At 33.6% G+C, this 25,921-nt stretch overlaps 2 protein-coding genes across 3 annotated transcripts in view; both read right to left on the bottom strand.

Moving 5' to 3' along the window:
• LOC123322436 (cytoplasmic polyadenylation element-binding protein 2) overlaps positions 1-16,025 on the bottom strand; it is a 70,272-nt gene extending 54,247 nt beyond the window's left edge. The window contains exon 1 of the mRNA XM_044910397.1: positions 15,112-16,025. Coding sequence (XP_044766332.1) covers positions 15,112-15,900 — 789 coding nt within the window. The 5' untranslated portion in view covers positions 15,901-16,025. The remainder of the gene's footprint in view (positions 1-15,111) is intronic.
• A 6,781-nt stretch (positions 16,026-22,806) lies between these two features.
• Positions 22,807-25,627, bottom strand: LOC123321752 (alpha-taxilin). Of its 2 annotated transcripts, none has more exons than XM_044909489.1 (3): positions 25,370-25,627; positions 24,826-25,204; positions 22,807-24,144 (listed from the first exon to the last, which is right to left on the bottom strand). In XM_044909489.1, exons 2-3 carry the CDS (start codon positions 25,165-25,167, stop codon positions 23,239-23,241), a joined length of 1,248 nt encoding a protein of 415 aa, XP_044765424.1. In that variant the 5' UTR covers positions 25,168-25,204; positions 25,370-25,627; the 3' UTR covers positions 22,807-23,238. The 2 variants fall into 2 exon arrangements, with proteins under 2 accessions (XP_044765424.1, XP_044765423.1); XM_044909488.1 differs by having other exon boundaries at positions 25,261-25,626.
• Positions 25,628-25,921: the final 294 nt, after the last annotated feature.

Genomic DNA, 25,921 nt, shown 5'->3' with positions numbered 1-25,921 from the left:
TTTTATTTGAGCAAAAGATAAAAGTTTTCAAAATAAGAAGAAATTGTAAGAATTCTGTTGTATAATGCACACACTGATATGCCTATGCGCTGAATAAAAAGAGACAAGCAAGTTTCAAAAACTTCAGCATAGGAGAAAGTAATTTTTTGAGATAAAAAAAAGTTAAGAAACTTTGAATTTTATGACTTTCGAACAAACAATAATATTGGTAGTCGATGAATACCCCTGTGTAGTGTTTCCTATTTATGTTTTGGTAGTAAGAATTTCATATGTTCAATGTGATAACTCGCCCGCCGGTCTCTCTGTTTAGTTGATTGTTGGATTTACTATGAATAGATTACCAAGAAAATCTCAAGTATTTACCGAGCCCTCTAAGCATTTATTGCTATTATGTTTTATTTTTTATGACTTTTCCATTGACTGGTTCTTCCTTGAAGAATAAAGGATTTCTTAGGTAAGAGATTATGGGCGATGATGTTTTTGATTTCAATACAATCTAGTCAGTCTCCAAACATTGAATTTTTTGTAAAGTTGATTAAACAACCTAAATTTAAAAAAATTTGTAATGGTTCCTGTAATCTTTTTATGTACATATCGATATAAGTTTGTTCTAGCCACAAAGTCGTCCATGTATTGATGTTGTTTTTTGATTTCTTTTATAATTGTAGCCTGAGGAAGGCGAAATATAACGCCGAAACGTCGCTCTAAGAGTCCAAAGTGTTTTCATCCAGTTCCTTAAACCGAGAAGTTATCAATTACTGAATTCTGGAAGGAACGAGAACTATCCACAAACAATAATATTGGTCTGCTGGTGTTGACTATATAGTTTGTGCAAATAAATAGTTGAGAAAATATTGCTTTTCGTTTGCCATTTTTAGGGAGCTTTATCTAATCAGGGCCAGTTCAAAAAAACAATTCATATGAAAGGGCCGACAATATTTTTGACAAGGAATAATTCCTAGAATATTTTCGCAACTATTCATTCACACCCTGTGTACTTATTGGAATATCACCGATTCATTTGAAGTACCTATTTCAAACTTTCAGTTATTTTACTAATGGCGTCCCAAAACTTTATGTAAAGTAAAGGACGGATTTGCAATAATGTTATTATATGATTATTGTAAAGAATTGTTCATCCATGTACCAGATTTCTGGAAAATTTCTTCAAATTTTTTTGTTTCAAGTTGAATATGGAAAAAAATGATTCAGTTGCGATGCTTATAGAAATGACCACTGTTATCATTATCATTATTTTTATAATCTTATAAATGAAAATGATGCCCTGTTTTGTATTGTCATAGCTTGACGTAAGAACGGCTTTACCGATCCTATTCATTTTTCTTTTCAACCTTACTTCGTAGAAGGTTTAAACAGAAGAAAAATTAGCAAAAGTTGCCTGGGAAACTATGAAAGTCAAGAAAACTATACGAAATTCAAATTTCGCGCTCAAGTGTAAGTTGGGAAGTAACCATTCACGGACAAGAGATTAACACTTACTGGCGATTGATAGTGGACAAGTGAAATGAATAAACTACACGATCTCAAATCTCAATATTGATTTAACGTTCTCTAGTTCAGCATTTTGTTTATCAGTTAATTGATTATTGTGTCTCTGAGTAATTAGTGTATATTAATTTTAAGTACCACATATGCATACATCACGATTGTGCGAGCACTTTTTTATCCACTTTGAATTTCGGTTAGACGATAAAAATTGTGTGAGTTACATTTACGTTAAAAAAATTAGTCTTCTGCAATTTTCAGTGCGACTTGCATTCGCAATGATAATAAATTCATCTCCCTTGCGTATACGCAGCATTAATCTCGAAAATCCATGCTTTCCAATCAATCAATTGTATGTTCCTGTATTGACAAACCCTCAACTTTATTTGTTCATCCAACAGACAGATCAAAAAATGTTGTTCACAAAGGGACACTGCAATGAAAAAGGCGATGTTCATTTAAAATGAAAAAGTACATAATACTACATAAATATAAATGAATAAAAAGTTTACAATAAAAAACTTTTTTCACTTGTCATACTATTTTAATTTATTTTTTTTCCCATTTTACTTTTTTACGTCTGCTGGGTTTACAATAGAAGTCATGCTTGAAGGAAATCGATTTGATAAGAAATGAGGGAAATCCAGGAAAGTTTTGTTTCACTTTCAAATTTTACTTCATACAATGAATTTCCGTGAAGCCCTATCACAACTTAACTTTCGTGAACGAAAGGTAAGGTATATAAAATTTAAAAAGGACTTTCTATGTTTTCATCATCCCATTAAGGTATTGTTTAATGGAATTAAACCAAGGGATGCATCAATTCTCTCTCGCCTCACAAACTAAGTCCAATTACTTTCGCCAACGTCAACAGTGTATTTTCCTTTTATTTGAAATGAATTATTAGCTGTATTTGGTCGTCAGGGAAATCGGCTTCCCTGCCAGCAGCGGCTGCTTTTGAATTGCGAGGAAAGACCTGCCGACGCAAAAGGATAATTATAGAAACTGCAGGCAGAGGTGAGCGATGTAAAGAAAATGTATACGTAATACTTCCTACCTACTCGTTCCTTTGGAATCGGAAAATGTGATTTGGCACGAATAAACGGAATTATTGATTTGTGTTATGTAAAGTGAGTAGGATTTCCGAGAAAATTTCAATTCAATTGTGTCAATTGTGATCAGGAAATTCAAGATGGAAATATAACAAAAACGTCAAAAACTGTGGACCTCATATTTCGAACAAAAAGCTCCCACCTTTGAAACTCCCTCACATTAGAATAAATTTCTAGATAGTGTACCGAATAGAATAGATTTTCCACAGAACTAATTTACCCATAACCCTTCTGAGTGGAGTTTAATCAACCAACTGGAAATTTGGAAATGTTATTCAATGCAATAATTTTCGGGTGTCAAGCAGTCAGAAAGGGGGACCTATATAAATGTTTGTTTCTCACTGTATTATTGAAAATTCATAAAATTTCTTTGAAAAAAAAACGTCATTTTGAGAAACAGATGCAGACGCCCGTTTTTGACAATTTTTTACATAATTACCGGACAATTCAGGTTGAATCGCACTGTAGTCTTCAATTAACAAGTTCACACAAAATGTTCCACGTTTTGAACTCTTCAGGAAAGAATGAATTTCTAGAGAGTGTACCGAATAGAATAGAATTTCCACAGAACTAATTTACCCATAACCCTTCTGAGTGAAGTTTAATTAACCAACTGGAAATTTGGAAATGTTATTCAATGCAATAATTTTCGTTTCCAATCAATGTGCAAATAATCATACTACCATACTCAGACTGACACACATTTTTTATTCAAAAAGTAGAGGGGTGGCTTTGAACGCTGAGACAGTGAAAACCAGAAGGGAAAGCCTCATCAGGGTCCAATCCTAATCAAACCCGAAGGGTGTCAAGCAGTCAGAAAGAGGGACCTATATAAATGTTTGTTTCTCACAGTATTATTGAAAATTCATAAAATTTCTTTGAGAAAAAAACTATATTTTCAGAAACAGATGCGGACGCCCGTTTTTGACAATTTTTTACATAATTACAGGACAATTCAGGTTGAATCGCACTATAGTCTTCAATTAACAAGCTCACACAAAAGGTTCCACGTTTTAAACTCTTCAGGTAAAAATAAATTTCTAGAGAGTGTACCGAATAGAATAGAATTTCCACAGAACTAATTTACCCATAACCCTTCTGATCTGGGTGAAGTTTAATCAACCAACTGGAAATTTGGAAATGTTATTCAATGCAATAATTTTCGTTTCCAATCAATGTGCAAATAATCATACTACCATACTCAGATTGACACACATTACTTATTCAAAAAGTAGAGGGGTGGCTTTGAACGCTGAGACAGTGAAAACCAGAAGGGAAAACCTCATCAGGGTTCAATCCTAATCAAACCCGAAGGGTGTCAAACAGTCAGAAAGGGGGACCTAAATAAATGTTTGTTTTTCACAGTATTATTGAAAATTCATAAAATTTCTTTGAAAAAAAACGTTATTTTCAGGAACAGATGCAGACGTATACGTAATACTTCCTACCTACTCGTTCCTTTGGAATCGGAAAATGTGATTTGGCACGAATAAACGGAATTATTGATTTGTGTTATGTAAAGTGAGTAGGATTGCCGAAAATTTCCAATTCAATTGTGATCAGGAAATTCAAGATGGAAATATCCTGTAACAAAAGCGTCAAAAACTGTGGACCTCATATTTCGAACAAAAGGCTCCCACCTTTGAAACTCCCTCACGTTAGAATAAATTTCTAGAGAGTGTAACGAATAGAATAGAATTTCCACAGAACTAATTTACCCATAACCCTTCTGAGTGAAGTTTAATTAACCAACTGGAAATTTGGAAATGTCATTCAATGCAATAATTTTCGTCTCAAATCAATGTGCGAATAATAATCATACACCCATACTCAGATTGGCACACATTTCTTATTCAAAAAGTTGAGGGGTGGCTTTGAACGCTGAGACAGTGAAAACCAGAAGGGAAACCCTCATCAGGGTCCAATACTAATCAAACCCGAAGGGTGTCAAGCAGTCAGAAAGGGGGACATATATAAATGTTTTTTTTTCACAGTATTATTGAAAATTCATAAAATTTCTTTGAAAAAAACGTTATTTTCAGAAACAGATGCAGACTCCCGTTTTTGGCATATTTTTACATAATTACAGACCAATTCAGGATGAATTCAATTAACAAATTCAATTAACAATTTAATTAACAAATTCGCTCAAAAGGTTCCACGTTTTAAACTCTTCACTTAAGAATGGATTACTAGAGTGTGTATCACATAAAATAGAAAATGTACAGACAGAACTAATTTCCCTCACAACCCTTCTGACTAAAGTTGAACTAATCAACTGGAATTGAATGTTATTCAATGCAATAACTTTTGTTTTCAATCAATGCCCGAAAATCATACGACCACACTCAGATTGTGAACACATTTCTTATTCAGAAAGAGGGGAAGCTTTGAACGCTGTGACAGTGAAAATGGGAAGTGAAACCCTCATCAGAACACGTCCAATTCTAATCAAATTCGAAGGGTTTCAAGCAGTCAAAAAAGGGGACTTTTTAAGTGCACCCTATACAGGGTGAGTCTTTGAATCGTGCAAATATTTTAACAGCAGAGTCTTGAGGTCAGAGAAAACATTTTTTCCTTTACCAATTTTTCCGAATCGGTTCGGTTTGAAAGATTCTACAGGTTGTAGAAAACCCATAAAAATTTTTTTTTTTAGTTCTATCTCACAAACGGTTTCATCGAATGAAATGAATTTCGGAATATAGTTTTTCATTTATTCGATGAATCTTATTTGCGCACAAGAAATCACCCACGTCTTCCAGTTTCCTCATTATGGCCCTTACGTAACACAAAAATACCAAAAATTCAAAGAACCTTACTCTTGAATCTTAGTTGGACGCTATGTAATGAATATTGAACGTTTTGTAAAAAGTATTCTTCATATTTTCTCTTATAATGCGCCGTTTTCGAGTACTTTGATGTTCAAAAATAAAAAGTATGTGTGAAATTTGAAAACAGGTGACATTTCACACTGAACCAATTCTTCTGATGTTTTTTGTTTGGTCCATTCAATTTTATGTTACAGGGTGTTGAGAAGTCAGCAAATAGAATATTGGGTACATTTTACAATTTTTCTTTGATGTAGGCTAAAAGATGTCCTTATGGAGGAAGTAGAAAATAGTCCCGACCTGGCACCAAGCGTTGTTTTTTCATACATTGCCAAACTTCCCTAGTAACAAGAAATTGGCATCAAGAGATTATTGGGAAATGGATCACAAGAATTTTTTCCCAATAGGAACAAAGACTTGAAGGAGAGATGACAACGAATCATACAACAAAACGGTGTATATTTCTGATATTTGATCTAAATTTCACAACCTAAAACATGTCAAATGAAGTCTTGAAGTTCACAAAAAGTAATGGAATCATTTTTCCCCAATCATTATTGTAAGCGACCATATTAAACTATCTACTTTAGTAAAATTTAGGAAATTTGAATCATCGCTGGGAAAAGGCAATTTTTCATCATGCCTTTTCAACCCTTTGTACCCAACCCTTGAAGTTTTAATGAGCAAGGGGGTACCTACAATATATCATTAAAAAGTTTTGCTTTGAATAAAAGAGGAAACAAATTCCCGAGTAACTTCGGTGATGGCATATCAATCAAATTATCAGATATACAGGCAGAATGAAAGTAGTTTTTTTAATAAAAAATTAATTGCTCTGAAAACTTTATGGGACGAATTGAGTCCTATTAACTTGAAAATATAGAGTGGAAATTTGAACATTATTCAAGTCATTGTATTGGAATTCGTTGAATTGAAGTATTCAGTGCAATTTTTCATTGCTTCCCCAAGAAGAATTCTGGAACGGATGAACAAATAATGGACAATTCCTGAACGCCTTTGTTCAATTATCGATATAACACATAGTAAATATTATATGGACGAAGATTCTGATAATTTTCAGAAAAAGTTTTTTTTTGGGATTGGTTAAAAATTTCAACAAGAAGGGGGGAAGAAGTTTTTCGTCCTATGAAGAAGATGTCCTTCAATAAAATAAATTCAGCTTATTCTTTATACAAATTCATTATCATTACACTTATAGGCGCAGACAGAGAGTTTTTTCTGAGGTTTTTATCTCTGTTTCCATGTATCACACGAAGATACGTTGACATTTTCCCTTTTCTCACGTTGAGACCTAAAACGAGGAACAGGTTTTAGGATATGTCTCTTCTTGCCATTTATTTACACCCGCTTCATTGTTTTTGGATTGGAAAAGTTTGTATCACTCTATTTCAAAAGAATATAAATAAACACATGAGCTTCAGTTTTTTTTACCTTTTTGCCGATTTGAATAACAAAAATACCCAATCATTTGGGAATTCTTTTCTTTTGCGACATAAAAAATTTTCATGAAACGCGCAAAAACATTTCATATTGCAGATTCGTAATCTTTTCCATTCATATGTTGATTCATTTTTTTCTGTCAACAAAGCTCTAGTCAAGATTATCAGTAGTCTCCATAATTAACATATTCATGAAATGTTCACTTATCCTTTGAGTCTAGTGACTTGAATTGAATATGTCGATTTGCGTTCATTTTTAAGCATTACCATCCAAAAGGCAACTGAAATCTGCAGCATTATTCCCAATTTCGCTTGTCAAAACAACATTCAAATGAATACCTCTAGAAATAGAATATCTCTAGAAGAATAAACTCTATTTTTGCACCCTAAATAATTCATTCGTCCTCCTAATAATAAAATATCGAATTTAAATGAACTATATAACATCGAAAGAATGAAAAATTATGATAGCCTCAAATAGTTTTTTCTTGGGATACGATGATATTGTTAACATACTGCAAACATGCATATAGTGAATAAAATGAGAAAAATAAAAAAATTAATTCCTAAGAGTCAATTGAAAAAGTGGGTATTGCCTGAGAGATTTAATATATAATTAATTTAAGTGTTGAATCGATTCTTTAACCTACCTTGCGAATTGACCAATTAACGATAACTGATTAGTTATGAAATGGTTTTTCATCATTTTTCCAATATGTTCGAATATACAAATGTTGTCCTAAAATCCTAGGGGAAAAATTCCGAAATACTCTGAATAGTTCAATTGATAGTATTGCTTCATTAGCGATCCTTATAACGAATAATTCTGCTGATTGCTACTATCAGTACTATCGAATACATTCGTCGTATAATTACAGGAATATGCAGCATAATGTCCTAATACCCAATCCGATAAGCGCTCTTTTTTCACAAATTAAGGCAAATAATACAGCGATAGACGGGGTTAAATGTGGAATAGCAAACTTCTAACCTCACAAAAAGTGCAAAATCAATGATTATTTGGCGGAGTAATGAGCAGAAGAACTAAGCTTACAAACAATCTCACATTATTTTCAAGGAAATGAGTTGATTAACCACTACATGTGTCGCTATTACAATAGCTTATTAAGGGTTGAATTTAATTCAACTGCGCTGGAAAAGATAGTGATAATTTTAAAATTAGAACCCCTTGAAATAAAATCAAATGAAATATATAATTCCCTGATTTTCTTTGAGTTTTCAAAAAAACTATTATTATTGTTCGATTCATTGAGTTATTTCAATATTTTCAAATTATTGGAGAAAATTATCCAAAATACCTAACAAATTCTACCATAGAGTTACATGTGTCGTAGATGAGGGAATTTTTTTTACTGTGAAATTTTCAACAGAATTGTTTATATTTGTTGCTATAGAAACTGAATTACATAATTTTCACTAACTAAGGTAAACAGTTTACCTTCACCCACCTGAAGATGCTTCTGTACTAGCGAAACACGTGTCGTGGTTAAATAACATATGAAAGTGAAAATAGTGTAATTAAGTTTTTCTAGTTCAATTGAGGATTTTCATCCAGTATTGGCCACTTCAATTTATATTTTTGCTGTCTTCGATTTAAAAGGTTCATTGATGGAAATGATGAACCGAAATATTTATTGTGAGAAACAATTTATGATCTGTTAATCATACCAGCGATCATTATAAATATGTTTATCTACCCCCTGTTTTTACTCCATACTTTGTTTTTTTCTTTTATGGAAATAGACAGCAAAAAACCTGATAAAAACTGTTGCTTTGGCTGAATTTATGTACCTGGAAATTTCGGTATTTCGGGAATTCAAAACAACAAGCGATGAAATGAGTTTTCTCGGAAATGCCAGCATATACTCATTTATATGAAAATTGTCTTTCAGAAACTGGTGAACCAATTTCCATCCGCGCAGCACGGATATAATCAATTCGAAATAAATCGTGTTTGTCAGAATCCAATCATAGCATGATTCCCGTACCTAATTCAGGACGAAAATAATCCATATTGCAGCAAACTTTTCCTAGAGTAGGTATACTTTTATTCGTGGGGTGACGTCATTGCCACTGCACATTGCAGAGGCGTCTAGGTCTAGTTAGCTTAACGGTAATGAAACTCGAAAATAGTCAGGGACACCCGTGAGATGGAAGGGGGCAAGGGGGCCATGTCCCCCCCTGGGATCTTGAAATTGTAGAGCAACTTCGGACCACTCAATTCTATACAGTTGTAAAGAGAACATGTGTCTATTCAAAAGAACATGGCACGAATTGGTCTATACATATTTTTTTTTTAATTCTAGAATTGCAGTTTTATATCACAGTGGAAATTCTAAATACAAAATTGAATTACAGTCAATACTGGAAAATTTTTTTAGGGAATTTTCGACGTAATATTGTAATCAGAATATTGGTTCATCGAAAGATTAGCAAAATTGTGGAAAATTTCTCGTACAGTAAAATATTTTCTAGGGGAGGAAATAAAAATCAAGAAACAGGGTGGGCCTTATGTCATTTGAATGATTTTCCAATATGGAAACAATTTTTTTTATGTAAATGAAGTATTTCCACGTTACCAGTTTCGGGTATTCATTCAACATGTGGAGGATTACGTCAAAATTGCAGGAAAAAAGTTGTAAATACATACTGAGTGGACCATTGAAAATGAAATAGGAGCTCTGTAGGTCGGCCTTGGCGATTTATATAAAAACGCTCAGACACGTCGATTTCTCCTTCTACGGGGACATCTTCTAAGATCAAATTGAAAACCGTTTCTCTTCAACCCTTAGTGTAACAACCCCAACCCCTATATTTTGTATGGGGAAGATGGGGATGGGGGATACCTCATTTGAAAGGTCTTTCTATTCCGAGTTTTGCATATTAAATTTTTTTCATTCAATCCATTCGTTTTTGAGATATTCAAATTTGAACCATAATTGGTTATTTCGTTCAACGTACTGTATGAATCAATCAAATTTTCACTTATTCATTCTATGGTTTTGACGATAATCGTTAACTGTCATACATCAGAAAATAAAATATAACTTATTAACAATTAAGGTAAAAATAGTTTGTTCTTTGGCAGAAAACTGAAATAGTTTTGGTTTTTTTTCAAAAATAACCAGTGCGGGAACCGTACATCAGATTTATCATCGAACAGAATAAATTAGTGAAAATTCGATTTATATAGAAAGAAAACCAACCTTGTTTAAAATTTAAATGTGAATATTTCGAAAACGAATGGATTGAATGAAAAAAATTAAATATGCTGAATTGAAAGGCCTTTCGAACGAGGTATATCTTACCCCATCTTTCCTATTCAAAATATAGGGGTTGTGGTCGTAACACTTAGGGTTGAAGTAATACGGTTTCGAATTTCATCTTAGAAGTTGTCCCCCTGGAATCAAAATTCGAAGTGCCGAGCGCTTTTATATACAATTATATACATAATTCGATGCTGCCTACTTACAGAGCCGCTGTTTCGTTCTCAAAGGCCCTCTCTGTATATAAAAATTCATGGAAATAGATGTAATCAATTCGATCATTTGGTGAATGGAATTTCTGGTAGGCAGTTTTGATATTTTTTCAGTGCTCTGTTGCTTTTTCAAACTGATTCAGTCGATATCTTAAAATTTAATTATTTGAATAACTTTCAGTTATGAACTTAGTTATTTTAGTTGATTTTTATTTTATATGTTAGATTCAAAATAATGAACTCATTTCCAAATTGATACCAAAAATTTTAAAGGTTGATTTTTTTAGGCAAAATCAAGGGCTACTTCAAATAACTTTTTGTTTGAAGCCCCTTGCCCTCCAAGACCCAAGAATTTGGGACGAAATAAGCCATTCTATATTCGATATTTCCGCGAAATGAGTATTTAGAAGCAAAAAAAATAAAAAATAAATAGTGCTGGCAAAATCACCATTTTCTATGGTTTTTTCAACGAAGATCTGTCCTTACAAGAGGGTGGAAGAAGCAACCCCTCATCAGAATCAGAACTTTCAATGTGCCTGCATATTGATATTCAGAAAAGGAATTTAAGCCGGAACTTTTCCATATCTTGACTTCTTTTATAGAATTATTCTTTTGATCACAAAAAATAAAATAATACTCTGAATCTTTCCACATAGAATCACAGTTTGTGAGGTACAATACTTCAAAAAGCCAAGCAGGCTACTTTTTGAGAATTCGTCTGATGAAGGAGTCTGATATAGACTCCGAAACGTTACGAAGTTATTATTTTAAAGTTCCACTTTTCGTTCATTGTCAGGCAACAATTTTTTTATCTGATTTGCTCCTGACAAATAAATGCAAGAATTTGCGTAGGAACAAATCAATTATTTCAATTTTTAATTGATTTTGTTTCAGAAACTGGGAGTGAAAACCCTAATAAAAAGTTTCAGAAGACGCACAGTCTTTAGTTTAGTTTTTTTTCCTATCACAATAGGAAATTGAAAATAATTGTAATAAATAATAATAAACAAACCACCTCATTAAATGAAGTCGATTATTTTGCCATAACTTCAAAGGGCTGTAACTTGAGGGAAAGGGGTTTTGAACGAAAGTTACATAAAATATCCCCCTTCATTTTGGCTGAAAAATCACCCTTTATCCGCATCATTTAAAAACCCCTGTATATTTCAGGGAATTATGGAATTCACGAAATTCGTGAAATTATATCTTAAATTGAGGTACAGCCACCACAAACTTATTATGTATACAGACCTTGAGTTTTTCGGTCGTTTTTCATTCCCTGGGAATTATGCAAAAAAATGAATGATGATATCTTCTTCATTCATGTTAAATAATCGACAAACAATGCAAGAATAAATTTAGTGCCGCTCATAATTCTTCGTGTTTTTGACTGAGTTTTAATTTAAAAGTTTGGGCCTTAGTTATTCATAGTTATCACGAATTAGAGTATTTTAATGTACAAAAAACGTAAATACATATTATAGCTTGTAATGGACATGATATTAGGATGAGTTTATACAATAAATAAAATAAAATAAGATTCACTCAGTGACTCAAAAATGTCTCTCAAAGTGTCAAAATTGGACAAGATAAGAAGTGGGCTCAAATAGTGAATGACGAAAAACATCGTTATTTTTCAGTAAGTGCGTATTTTTTGCAATTACCTATTATTTATAGCAACTTGTGATAACACGAATAGAACCGTACATATCTATAACTTAATTGAACACTCGATAGAAATTGGGCAAACCATATAATTTTGAAACATTTATCTTTGGGGAAACTTGTTTATCTCATGAGTCGACTAAAAAAAAGTCGCTTGTTTTTGGATATATACATATTTCAATTGAATAATTATTGAGGAACAGAAAAATCGTCTCACATATTATTTCTGCAGAATTATGCGTTTGTTTCTGATTAATAAAATCATGATCTGGAAATTGTAAATTACCTTTACGACCTTTATCATTTTACGTTATATAAGGGTCGAGAGGATGTGCTATTTTCTAACCACCTTCATCTCCCCTTCAGATTATTCCATCATATTAACCACTGTCTCGAAAGTACCATAAGATTTTAGTGTTCTATTTTTTTATGCAAATTTCAGACGTGGCTTCATTATTCCAGGGTAGTAACTTATGTTATCCTCTCAACATTCTTTCGGGAGGAACACTATCAAGAAGCTGGGCAAGCAATAAAAAATAATGGCGCACGAAATAGCTGACTTCACATCCATATAACACACAGTTAACACATCATTATGTGTGATGAATAAAGCAGTGCAAACTAACACTATGATTGATTAGGAAATTAAAGTTTTTTAACTCTGTGTGTTCCACTTGGCATAACAAATTATTCTGCAGATCAATTTATCGGCGGACAATACTATTACAGTGTCTAGTTTTATTTGAACATGTGAAAATCGATAGTCAAGAATTATCTGATTGGCGATTCAGCTACAACAAGCAAAATATGAGTGTTTTGATGTTTGGTTCGAACAGTTTTAACGTTTTGATTTGATGATCATTGATTGGCTTCTTGGGAGAAGCCCGAAAGAAAGGATTCCTCCAGAATTCCTCCAAACATATTCAATGTATGCAATTCCGCCTTTGATGTACACAATGCTCTTTTTCTCCAATTTTCCAGTTGAAATGGAAAACCGACATGTACCCTGATAGAACAACTCCTCTGGTTTTAGAATTTTCAGTCTCTTCGTGCAAAAACCGCTTAGTCTCTACAAAGAATAAATACTTTGACTGTTCTTGACAAATTAGAGTGTGCTATACAGGACCATGTTCCTAATGTTTTGGGGTTGACATATAATAATAATGTTCATTTAACATAAATAAACATGAAATATAAAGTTTTCAAATTACAGCCATTTAAATAAATGGGAATTTCATACTCAGTGATGATTTTCTAGTTTGTAGAACTACAAGCTCATCATTTTCTTCATTTTGTGCGACTGATGTGAATGACTCTCTCGTTGTCTGCATTCCATCCAATGTTACGTTATTTAGGCAAGTGATTATCAAAAATGGCCTGTTTAGTCCAGTTTCCAGAAAAATTTAAACTTTGCTGAATAGTTTCTTAAACGAGGCAAAAAATGAATGTCAAATTAATTCTTGGACTTTGCTGAAATAATCGCTCTAACCCTAAAATTTCCCTAATTTTGAATTACGAGTTCAGTTGAGATTATTTTTTCAGTTAACAAGTTATGAACAAATTTTTCGTCTGAAGCCAAAATGCAAACCCACTAACTTCTTGAGAAAAATTCATTAGATGTGCGCATCCTCTAGAGTTTACAATAGTTTTTTGAACAGGTTGACTATGTTTCAGATTGAATCAGAGCAAAATATAGAGGATTCATGTCAGGTGAATACGAAGGCTTTTTCCAGCTGTCCAGAATATTTTCCATTTTTTTGCTGGGCATCCATTCAGTATAAAAACCACATGTTTGCGTATATCTTTAAAACTTCCTGACGCACATTTGCGGAAGTTATTGAGCGCAAAAAAAAAGAAAAAAAAAGTTTCTGTCAGAGTATTTGGAAACGCATCATAGACTGCCTAGGTGTCTAGAAATTCAAGAATTTTTTTCCTCATTCTTATCAAATCACCTAAGCTAGACCCTCCAAACGAAACGTTGGCCGTATTTTTGTTTTTACCCCCAATTCAGAAACATTCTGTGTTTCATTTCGAATGTGTACAGTTATCAAACGCTGTATCAACTAACTATCCTATAACCTTGTTACCAACGCATTGCGATAACTTTTCGGAAAGCACACGTTATTTATATTCACGACCATCCGAACAATTTCTTAAAGAATGCAATGAGTTTCGTGAACTACTAGAAAACAACCCCTTATTCCAACTATTTCGAAGTCACACGAAGTTTCCGTTCTATCTGTATAGAAACATTTGTGAGTTTTTTTATACAGCTACCGCCAACAGGAACATCCAAAAATGGCCAATATTTTCCTAAAGAAATGTCGCGTGATCTATTTTTGGGCAGACCTGGACCGAAAACTTCCCAGTAATGGCAGGGTTCAATGACCCTAAATATAGAATAAGCGCGCGCTACAGCTGATGAAAAGAACACACTAGGTTATCTCAGGACGCTGTCGCAGCATCCAATTTTGTCACACCTCGGATCTTCACTTAAAAAAACTCAGGAACGCACTTGAATCTTTCCTAATTACGTCAGCATTCAAGGTGATCTATGTGAACGTGCAGAATCTCAAATCGACCAGTTCGTACCTGTAAGGAATGGGGTGAAAACCCCACCTTGTGGTTTCTAATATTCGATAACTTTCTAAAGATTAAACCTGGTATTGACTTCTCAGCGTGCTCAGGTGAAGGCTCCGTATATTGAACTGATGAGGTTAGATCGAGACCATGATATAAAATTTTGGCTTTCTTCTGGTGAACATGCAGAAAAAACACACGACTACAACAAAACTGGCCAATCTACAAGTACCACAAATATTGCAATTAAAAAATAAGGTAGTTCGTTAACTGAATGAACAAAAAAAACTAGAATGCGAATGCTTTATTGAACACAACGAAAACAAAAACATGAATATGGCAGAATAAACAAATGAAACAGCAAGCAGCGAAATGAAACCATGAACTGCAAATTCTTTGCACAATGGTAGCACACTATAGCAGAAAAAGGATTGCAGTTCAAAGATGGGACCACACGTTACCTGATAAGGTAAGGCCTCATCCATATTGGTTATCTCAAACGTTGGCGGTTGGGGAAAAGGTCCCTTTCCAGGATATGAGGTACTACGTCTAAATTTGACCGGAGAAATAACCTGTTGATGGTTAAATGTAGGACTAGGTTTTCTTCCTGCTACGCTCATCTGTTGAAGTGGGGTTAAATTTGGTACACTTCGACCTCTACTCCAGATAGAGGAGCAAGTGGACCAGTTTTGACCAGGGCTTGCACCCCAAGAGTTAAAACCCTTGTACATTGGATTAGCTGACTGTTGTCGACCCATATTGTGGGAGAAGTTATGACTGGCTGTTATAGCTCTTCGTGCTTGGCCCTGATTTTGATTTCCGAATAACTGCTGCTGCCCAGAGAAACTTTGGAAAGCTAATCCACCATTCACACAATAAATCTCGTCTATAGCTGTTGACCAAGGTGTTGTGGGTTCCGTGTGGTGGAAAAGATTTGGTACACTTTTGGGCACCTGTTCGCTCAGTTTGTCCGAAAGACTTCCGCAGTCCTCCTTGGTGGCCTTCTCAGCAGCCGCCCCCACATTAGAAGATTCTTCGTTACTAGACCCGCTGATAATTGTCTTATCAGCGAGCTCATCTTGCATCGCAGGTCTAGAAGGGGTTGCTTGAAGTATGCGATCTGTCCCGCTAGTGGTGGAAGGTGTGGTGAAAAATAATATGGGGTTTGTTGTGTTCTTTACGACGTTCACAGATATATCAATTGCACTTAATCCAGTATTCGTATTTCCACTTAAACTAAATTCCCCCATCAGATCACAACACGTTATTATGTCATACACATACACCAGATGAATTTCCACTAGGCCAACAGCCAGTCCACTTTCATGAAACCGTTCTTTTCCGATCGTTGTGTTGTATCACTTCGTAGTGGAAACCTCGACTTGCGATCTAGCCCGAATTTCGCCGAACCTGTGACGCCAAAGATCCGGGAAAACACGCATGTGTCGCTGCGTTCTAGATTTTCAAAGGGACAGGGAGAGTTCGATATACAGGCCTGTAACGAGATGGATTAACGATTCTATACATTACAAGGTTTATGGATTTGGGCCATTCGAATTGATAATTACCCCCTGCACCCATCTGGGACGCACTCAGCTCAGCTGTACGAACTTTTCATCAACCGGAATTTCCCGCTTTCCATGAGTTTTTCCATAAACATGATCGCTACATGAATGACCTAATTTATCATCCTCTTAACACACATATATACCAATCTCAATAACCTCCCTGTTTTGGAAATCAATTTTCAATTCCAGAAACAGTTTTCATCAATTGGATGTATCACATTTTCCAGTAGATTTCCAATGGACATCAATTGGATGAACCATTGGATATACTTCCACACTGGAATAAGATCCAACTAATAGATCTCCAGTACTTCCACTGGAAATCAAAGATCCAATGTGTGTTGTTTGGAATATTTGCCAAAAACCAATGAAAAACTATTGAATTGAAATTTTGTAAATAGCTCTCCAAAGATTTCTGTTACTGTTTTTAGAAATAAAAATACTAGTTATGTCTTGCAAAGTTGTACTAGATGATCTTAACGATTAAACTTCAGTCAGCATCATTGGATGCACTGCATTTTCATACATATTTCCAATAGACATCCATCACTTTCAATGGACACTCATGATTTCCAATGAACATCCATGATTTCCAATGGACATCCATAATTTCCAATGGCCATCCATGACTTCCAAAATGGAGATCAATGATTTTCAATGGACATCCATAATTTCCAATGGACCTCCATGATTTTCAAAATGGACATCAATGATTTCCAATGGGCATCAATGATTTCCAATGGACATCCAAGATTTCCATTGGACATCCATTATTTCAAATGGATATCCATGATGTCAAATGGATATCCATTATTTCAAATGGATATCCATGGATATCCATTATTTCAAATGGATATCCATGATTTCCAATGAACATCCATCATTTCCACCGGACCTCCATGACTTCCAATGGACAACTATGATTTCCACCGGACCTCTATGGTCTCCAATGGCCATTCATTATTTACACCGGATCTCCAAGACTTCCAATGAAGATCCATGATTTTCACCGGACTTCCATAACTACCAATTGACATCCATGATTTCCATTGGACATCCATTATTTCAAATGGATATCCATGATTTCAAACGGACCTCCATGATTTCTAATGGACATCCAGCATTTCCAATGGACATCCATCATTTCCAATGGACATCCATAATTTTCACCGGACCTCCATGACTCCCAATGGAGATCCAAGATTTTCAATGGACATCCATATTTCCAACGGATCTCCATGATTTTCAATGGACATCACCAATTTCCAATGGACATCACTAATTTCCAATTGACATCACCAATTTCCAATGGACATCCATTAAATGAAATAGGTAATGAAAATACTCGTACATTGAAACTCCACAAATCAAACGTCTGAGGAATTTCCAAGAAAATCCGTTAATGACCATTTCCAGCTTATTGAATGTCCATGAGCATCGAGTTATATCAGGAAAAAATGTAGGTAGTATCGACCTAACATTGATTAAAACAATCAATATTTCAAGTGAACAAGAATTCATAAATTTAACTTGAATTTTCAAAAATAAAATACATAATATTAGTTGCGAATTTCATCATTTTCTTAAGAACGATGAGAGTATCCAGTATATGTATATAGAAATCCGCCACCTTGATGGATACAAAATGGATATCACCGTCAAAAACAACTCAAATGAAGGAGTCCACTGGATACCTATCAGATATCCAATGAATTTTCAAGTCCAAATGAATCGATAAAATTTTCATTACAGATCTGGATTGTAATCTCAATAGGATATCCCAGGGATTTGCCCACTTCTTTGCTTGTAAAACATTTTTGGAATGTACATAGGTACCCGGGATTTACCACTTTGATAATAATAAATTATTAGAATAATATATATAAAATCGGCCAAACACATTGCTCAATAATCTCTGAAATTCACTATTCAGGGGTATTTTTGTGGGACACCATGTACATTTCTTGGGTAGTCTCAAAGCACTTCTGAAATTTTCCTCTTGTCAGACTCAGAAAGTCTATGGGCTGTCGATAGAAATTATTCTATTCGAAGGAAGTCATCCTCGAAAAGAAATGGGATGTCCTCACCATTGTATAAGTGCTGATGCAATGTCCCTATACTATATCCAAGGGACAAGATAGGTACCTTCTATGTACTTACAAATCTGTATTATCTTGTAGCAAAAATGTAATAATTCGTTTTGAGGAAAACTTTTGTAATAATGTTATTTTTGGTGCAAAACAATGGATGCTCAGGGAAAAATTTCTTCGGGAATTTTCCTAAATGGAAAATTGTGGAAATGGTTTTTGTATTATTGGAAGAGATAACTAATCATTTTCTAACAGTGGTCTGGGAAAATGACCAAGAAAAATTGCCTTTCCAACAAGATAGTAAGTCGAGGCAGTAAATGTTTATTTTACAAGACTGAATAGAATGGCGAGTTCAGATTAAATGGTCAGCCCTCACTCCTGATTTGAATCCGTTGAATTTTTCGTGTAGAAGTAGAACGAACAAAATGAGCTGTAGTTTTTGCTCCACTCTTCCCAGGAAACGGAGTGTTAATTATGTATTAACAACCTATATAATAAGAGAATAACCGAAAAGATAATTACTGAGAATTCTGAATTGTCTGATCAGACATCCCATTATAGAAATAGTAGTATCATGTCATCAGATGAGAAGGAGAAACTAAGAGGTATGAAGAGAAAAAATAAACCGAAAGTTACCGAAAAATTAAATTTTCAACATGAAAATTTATACTCATCAATGACTTCGAAAAGATTTCAAGTATAATTCGAATATTTCACATACAAATCTTCGACTGTGAACATGGAAAACAGAAGCACCCCAGAAAATAATTTATGAGCAAAATTTAGGCCATCACGATCTGAACTTTATGGCCAGCATATAAAAACTTTTCTCAATCAAAGAAATGATTACTGATAATATGTGGTTTTATAGTGCATTTTTGATGTTTTATGGTTATTGAAGGTTGTGAATGCTCTGATTTTTCCTCCTCGTGAAGCCATAAAAATTGCCAGATTCACATTACATTATGATGCCTATATAATTTTAGTGAAGTTTCAAGAGTTTTGTATTTTTTGAACTGACATTTCATATATAGAAGTTTCATTGCTTATGAGATGAAGATCATCAAATTGGAGTTTCAATTCAACTCTTGATTAGTGATCTGAGTTTTAGACCGAGATTCGTAGATGGATTTTGGAGAACTCGATGTTGCAATGCCTACACCATATCGCATAGGGTCTTATTAGGACTGATTTCTTAGCCTCCACCAATATCGTAAAGATTGAAACTCATGTTTGTAGAAAACTGCAGCATATTTGAGGGAATCAGAGTGGCATATATATGCGACTATGCCTAGATCATATGATATGGTTCTAAAAGATAAAGACGCCAAAGTGAATCTCCACGACCTGATCTTGAGTAAGCTGTTGGGGCCTATAGCTAAGAGTTACTCTTTGTCTATTATAGCTACGTGTTATGTTAGTGATGTCCTACAAACCATTTCACTAGGTACCTTATCTATATGGTAGAGTCTTCACCATGTCCTTTCAGGTACAGCACCAGAGCAGACAGCAACTGTTATCCTCATTTCAGCAATACAACGCAAGTTGTGTGCTTTCCCAAGTAATAATTGCCAGATTATAAATTTTGAAATCTGTTCATTCAAGCAAATGTTTGGAAGACATATCCATATACATATCTCGATTTGTTTTTAATCGATATTTCAGTTGGGAGTTAAGAGCATTCAAAGTACCATTGTTACTTTATATTTTAATAAATATAGGTATAGGGTATGGTATAGAGGTATAGGACAGATTTCAATTCGAAAAGTTTCAATGGCAATCAAAGATTTTGTGCAATATGCCGTTACAGGTAGAATTCAAAAACGAATAAACAGAAACAAGAATTTTTTCCTGAGTTAAGATAAAGTTTTTTTTTAAGTACTCGTTCCTATTACCTGTTCGATTTTTGAGATTGCTGTATAGAGGGGTGAACTGACGTGTCTTTTATTCAAAGCTAAATTTTCATTTATTTATGGTGGTTGGAAATCGAAAAATTTAAGTTTAAGTGTAATCCTGAAACAGTAGAATAGAATAGAAACAGCGTAATTTCGTAGTCAGTGGTATTTAGAAAAAAGCACCTATCGCTAACAATTTTCTGAGAGAGAAAACATGAGAATAATATCGAAATGTGCTACATAGGGTATTTCTACTAACAATATGAAACAGTGTTCTTTTAAAATGGTATTTTTTCAATTTCTAACTGATGAAATGCCCATATAGAGGTATGAATAGAAATATATATGTTCCAAACTTGAATGTACAAAATGTTGAAATCATATATATCAGTCGATAAATAATAATTGAACCATTCAGGAATGCCAAAAAACCAAGCCAGATGTTATGCCGGTAAAAAATTAAGATCTATCGAGATGTACTTATATGTGGTGAAAGCAAATATGATACCTACTTTTTTAGTGAAGCATTTTACGGTTAGTACAATAATTCTTCTTGAATTTTGTGCATAGTCATAATGTTTATTAATTTTTACGAAAAATGTTTTTCTGCGGTGTATGTTTGTTTGTATGTATAAGAAATTGGCTGGGAGTAGATCCGCCCTTACAAGTCAAACTGATTTTATTTATGAGGTAATTATGTGTTTATTTTCCTCCATACTTGATCAAATAGTGTTTCAACTTGATCTTATTATAGAAATTAGATATACATAAAGAATATTGTTATTATTATAACCTATAGGTATTATTTTTATTGATTGGAAAAATTAACTATATATAGGTTCCTCGCAAAATGGGAATTTGTAGACTCACATGTGAGAATATCTATTACATAGATGTAAGGCATGTTTAAACATATAAATACTCAAGCAAGGGATTGATTAATTATTATTATAGGAAATATATAGAGGGTTGTGCCAAAGTAGAACCAAGTAAATATTTCGAAAACGAAAAGGACTAATAAAGGATTAGGTACAACTTTTGCAGACAAGTAGAGGTATACGATATGACTAAAATACCCTGTATATTTTTGCAGTCTTCAAAAGACCTCTTTATTCTGAATTTTACATAAAAAATTGAGAGGAAATTATTTGAAAAAACGAATGGTTAGTGCCAAATTGTTGTATATAAGTCTGAGGTGATCCCTCTATAAGTATATAAATCTATGTTTTGTCTAATGAATAGCTTCTTGAGATTCGCAATCTTTCATTTTTTGGATAATTTTCAACCATATTAATTGCGTTTGAACGTTATAATATTTAAGCATTCAAACTCTAGTCTGGAGTCTTTCCTGGATTTCCTTTGAGTTGTAAATCTTAGTTTGTTGAAATTTCAAATAACAAGGTCTTTCAAAACCTTTGAAAATATACAGGGTGTCCCTGTTCAAAACAATTAAGGTGTTCCCAGTCCTAAGACTGGTAGTAAAGTAGTACTTCATAAAAATATGTCAACAGATGGGTTTTGTGAGTCATTTGCTTGAAAAATAACATATATATCCTTTTCGTTTTAAAATTTACTTGGTTCCATACTTCATCCCATACTTAATCACAACCTTCGAAATATTTAATACAAATAGAGTATTCATGCGGATGTAGAGAGAAGATAAAATGAATTACCAAGCCAACCTGATAAAGGACTCGTAGATCATACAATTCTTACATACGTCTTTCGTGAGCATCAAAAAACCATTTTTACTAAGAGATAGGTATAGCTTTGAAACTGCAATTGTTATTGTGTATTGGTGAACAATTTAAACAGTTTTATAAATATTTCAGTGAAAATTATGTCATAAACTAAATTATTTCTACTTATCAGAAATCTAGTGTTGAAATAATGTTGTTGTTATGATGTTATGATGTTTATTCATCGGTTCGTCCCATTTTCGTCGAGGTGTGAGTTGTGTTGCTCTGACGAGGTGAAACAAGATCGAAACCATGGTCCGCATCTACTCTTCCTTGATGAAAGTATTATTCTGAGTGATGGTGGCTAGCTAGCTCGATTTAGATCGTAACATTTTTTGATTTAAATCGATGGATCTTATGATCCTATATTAATTTCGATAATGAGTATCATCTTAATCAGCAGGCTAACTCATTATTGGGTTATTGAAACTTCTATACTTATTACATTGATTAATTTTTCACCAAGAGCCTTTTACTTTTTCCTGTTAATGTCAAAGTTTTATTTGTGCAACAGGCAACAATTAAAATCGAATCATACATCAGTTACTTTTAACTAATAATTGAAATTACCTGATTTTCACTAGATTGAGTTATTTAACCATTTCAAGTGTTTCGCTATATCAATTGAATCTTCAGGATACTGAAGATAAACCATTTTGTGATGGCAATTTGAAAATAACCACATGAAACTCATTTTCATCTTCAGTGATAAAAAAAGACAAGCCACGAAAGTGAATATAATGGTAAGCTAATTAAAAACGACACAAGAAACATAGGCACTTCGATCTCTAAATAAAGATTTTAAAATTATGCGTTTTCCATTTCAAAATGGAGAGGAGAAGGAGCAGAATTGATAAGCATAAATATATTTTCAACATTTAATGAATTTATGAAGAATACACCGAGTACTAACCATGTATTTAAGGACACTCATGTGACATTTCTTTAAAATATATAAACATATATTGTATAAAAAAATACTGGTCAAACTGTTCACAGGCAAGAATTACAACTGTTAGTGAATAGCATTGAGAAAAAAATCAACTCAAACAGAAATAAGAGAAAACAACATAAATTGAACAAATAAAAGTAGTTTTCTCTGTCTGAATAAATCGAAAATATATTCAAAATAAACTCATGTCATAAATGTATCTTTCTGCGAAGATGTCAAATTACATTTCAAATACTCAGAGAAAGCCTTCACACGAAACACAAGAAAACTGAAACTGAAATGGTAAAAACATTTAACACAGGCTTGTATAAACAGTCTCAATATTTAAACATCATATAATCATCTTAAGGTTTGGTTTCATTAGCTTTATCTACAGGTAGAGGGGATGCAGTTTGGGTATTTTCAGAGTTAGAAATTTTGTCTACTAAATTTAACTGGGACTGAATAAACTTCAACTCGCTTTGAAGATGCTTCAGTTCAATCTCCTTTTTCGACGATTTCTCTGGAACATCTGCAGGTTCTTGCTCAATTATTTCCGACACAGGCTCGATTTTATTTGCTTTGAGAAGTTTCAAGTAGGAAGCACGGTCAAGTTGTAGCTGTCTGCAGAGTTTTTGCAATTGCTGAAGTTTTTTGTGGGTGTTAATGACCTCTATTTCCTGCTGATGCTTATCGTTGGTCAACTGGACAATCGTTTGTGCAGCATTTTCAAATCGTTTTTTCCAGTTTAGGGCATCTTTATCAAGACTAGCGATTTTTCTTGTCATTTTCAGCATTTCATCCTTGCAGTCTGCGAACATCTTATTACTTTTTGTGAGTGTTCCTTCGAAATTCTCGTATTGTTCTTTATAAACATTCAGATGCTCCTCCAGTTTTTTTATCGTTTGTTCTAGTACTTGAGAGTCAGCTTTACTCTTCGCCAGTTCTGCCTGTTGGAACTGCATTTCCTTCTTCCAAATTTCCCTTTCTGCCTGGAATTCATACTCTGTTTTAGCGATATTAGCTTTCACTAGTTGCTTTTCTAGGTCCATTTGTTTATTGAGTTTTTTTAGAGCGCTCTCTCGAGATTCAAATTGTTGATATAGCTCAGCTATTTTAACAGACATATCTAAGTTATCATCCTGCAATTTCATGTTGGTGACCTGGTTTTCATCCATCATCGTATTTATGTCATTTAAGGTCCTTTGGAATTGAGAAGTCACTTCTTTTCTTCTATCCTCCTCAAGTTTCAATTTCAAAGCATTCTCTTCCTGAAAAGAGGAAAAAATATTGTACTAAACAACTCAAATCTGAAATTTGAAACATCCCCCAACTCAAGAAACCACTGTTAGGGGCCCGTTTTCCAGGGTTCGAAAATGTAAACTGGAAAATAACTCATGAATACTGGAAGCTTATTGCTTTTTAATTGTTTGTACAAATTTACTTCATCAAGAAGTAACCCATTCCATGGGTTTTTTCTTCCATTCATTCACATCTCAATAAAAAACAATTCTTTTGTCAGCAACTTGTTTCAAACAGCACAGAGCGAGTATCCTACATATGTATGTACATGGAATCTCGATCAAATTTATTCAGAGTGCTCCAATATGCTTTTCAAATTACCTTTTGAACTGAATGAAGAGACATTTTCTAGGCATAATAGTTTCAATGGATTCTTAGTTCATGACAAAAGTTCAAGGGCATGTATTATACAAATGAAGATACTTGGCTCAGCATATTCAGTGGGAATGTGGACTCAATTAGAGTGGTACCATCTAACTTCTGTTCGGCATAAAAAATTTAAGCAAAATAGGGAGATTAAAGTGAAAAGATCATATGAAGATTGAATTACAAGATTTTAAAAGTTTATAGTTAACTGTGGAGCCCAAAGATCCAAATTAATATAGGGTAGATATATGATTCTGAGAGGGAGGAACAAAAGCCAAACATACCTTAATGGTTTTATTTTGTTTTTGCAGTTCTCGGCATACACTCTCTAATCTTGTTCTGATGTCAATGCTCTTAGCTAATTCGTTTGAAATATGGTCCTTTTCTTTTGAGAGTAACTGATACTTTGCTATCACTTCTTGATGCTCAACTTCATAGTTACGATGCTCATTATATAATTCAATATACTTCTTTTCAAGAACAGTTAGTTTTTCAGCCTCACTCAGTTCTGCTATAGACTTGGATATATTATACCAAGACCTGGGATCCTTTTTGCGATACTTCTGTTCTCTCCTTTTGTTTTCAGAGACAATAGGGTTTGGAATTTGTGTATTATTAGCTTCCATGATTACTTTTGTACTTATTATTTAATTACCAATAAATCTGCAAATATATTACATTAATCGAGTTTTATTAATAGGTTAAGTTGAAAAACTTACAATCGTTACTTAAATCAGACTAGAACAACAGTCATTTCGAATATATATTTTAGGACGAACCAGAACTATGCAGTGTTGAGTCGTTCTATAATTAAACTGAAGACATTACCTTTATATATTATTCCTATCTTTATATCACGTCATACATTAGAAGTTTTTCTAAAGGAATAATATTTTCAGTAAAACTCGGCTACACCACTTTAAATTTTTGATAGAAAATATATCTTCAGACTTTTTTGCGTGCTTTGTGAAGTGGTTCAGTTATATTATTATATTAAGACTAAATTTTTACTAAATTCCGTGAACTAAAAATCTTTCAAAATTAGTAGTAAAACTGTATCAGCTGGATTTACTAATCTGGGTTGCAAATTTTAAGTCAGAAAGTCAGAAGGAGAAGAACCCTGCCCTAAACAGAAAGGAGTTTTGTTTGTAGTATTGAATTACTCCAACAGATGGAACTCTTGATTGTAAATGCTTTTTATCGTATTTTTGGTTTAATTGTTTAATACTTAATAATTCTGTAAGGGCAATGGAAGATCTACACTCAACCATATGGACTGTAAGTACTTACCAAAGGAATTATTACTCCTCCTTATTTTAGATAAGACTGAAATGATATCATAAACGCATCCACCATTTTACTTGGTCCCAGCATTTTCCA

Source organism: Coccinella septempunctata, chromosome X, assembly GCF_907165205.1.
Source record: "Coccinella septempunctata chromosome X, icCocSept1.1, whole genome shotgun sequence".
In the NCBI taxonomy this organism is placed as follows: Eukaryota; Metazoa; Arthropoda; class Insecta; order Coleoptera; family Coccinellidae; genus Coccinella; species Coccinella septempunctata.
This window is presented reverse-complemented; position numbering and strand designations above follow the sequence as displayed.

Bases quoted from the DNA above. Each gene is read 5' to 3' on its own strand.
- LOC123321752 (XM_044909489.1), bottom strand. From the start codon at position 25,167: ATGGAAGCTAATAATACACAAATTCCAAACCCTATTGTCTCTGAAAAC. The intron at 24,145-24,825 runs GTATGTTTGGCT...TCCTCTTTTCAG, and splicing joins AACAAAATAAAACCATTAAG to GAAGAGAATGCTTTGAAATT.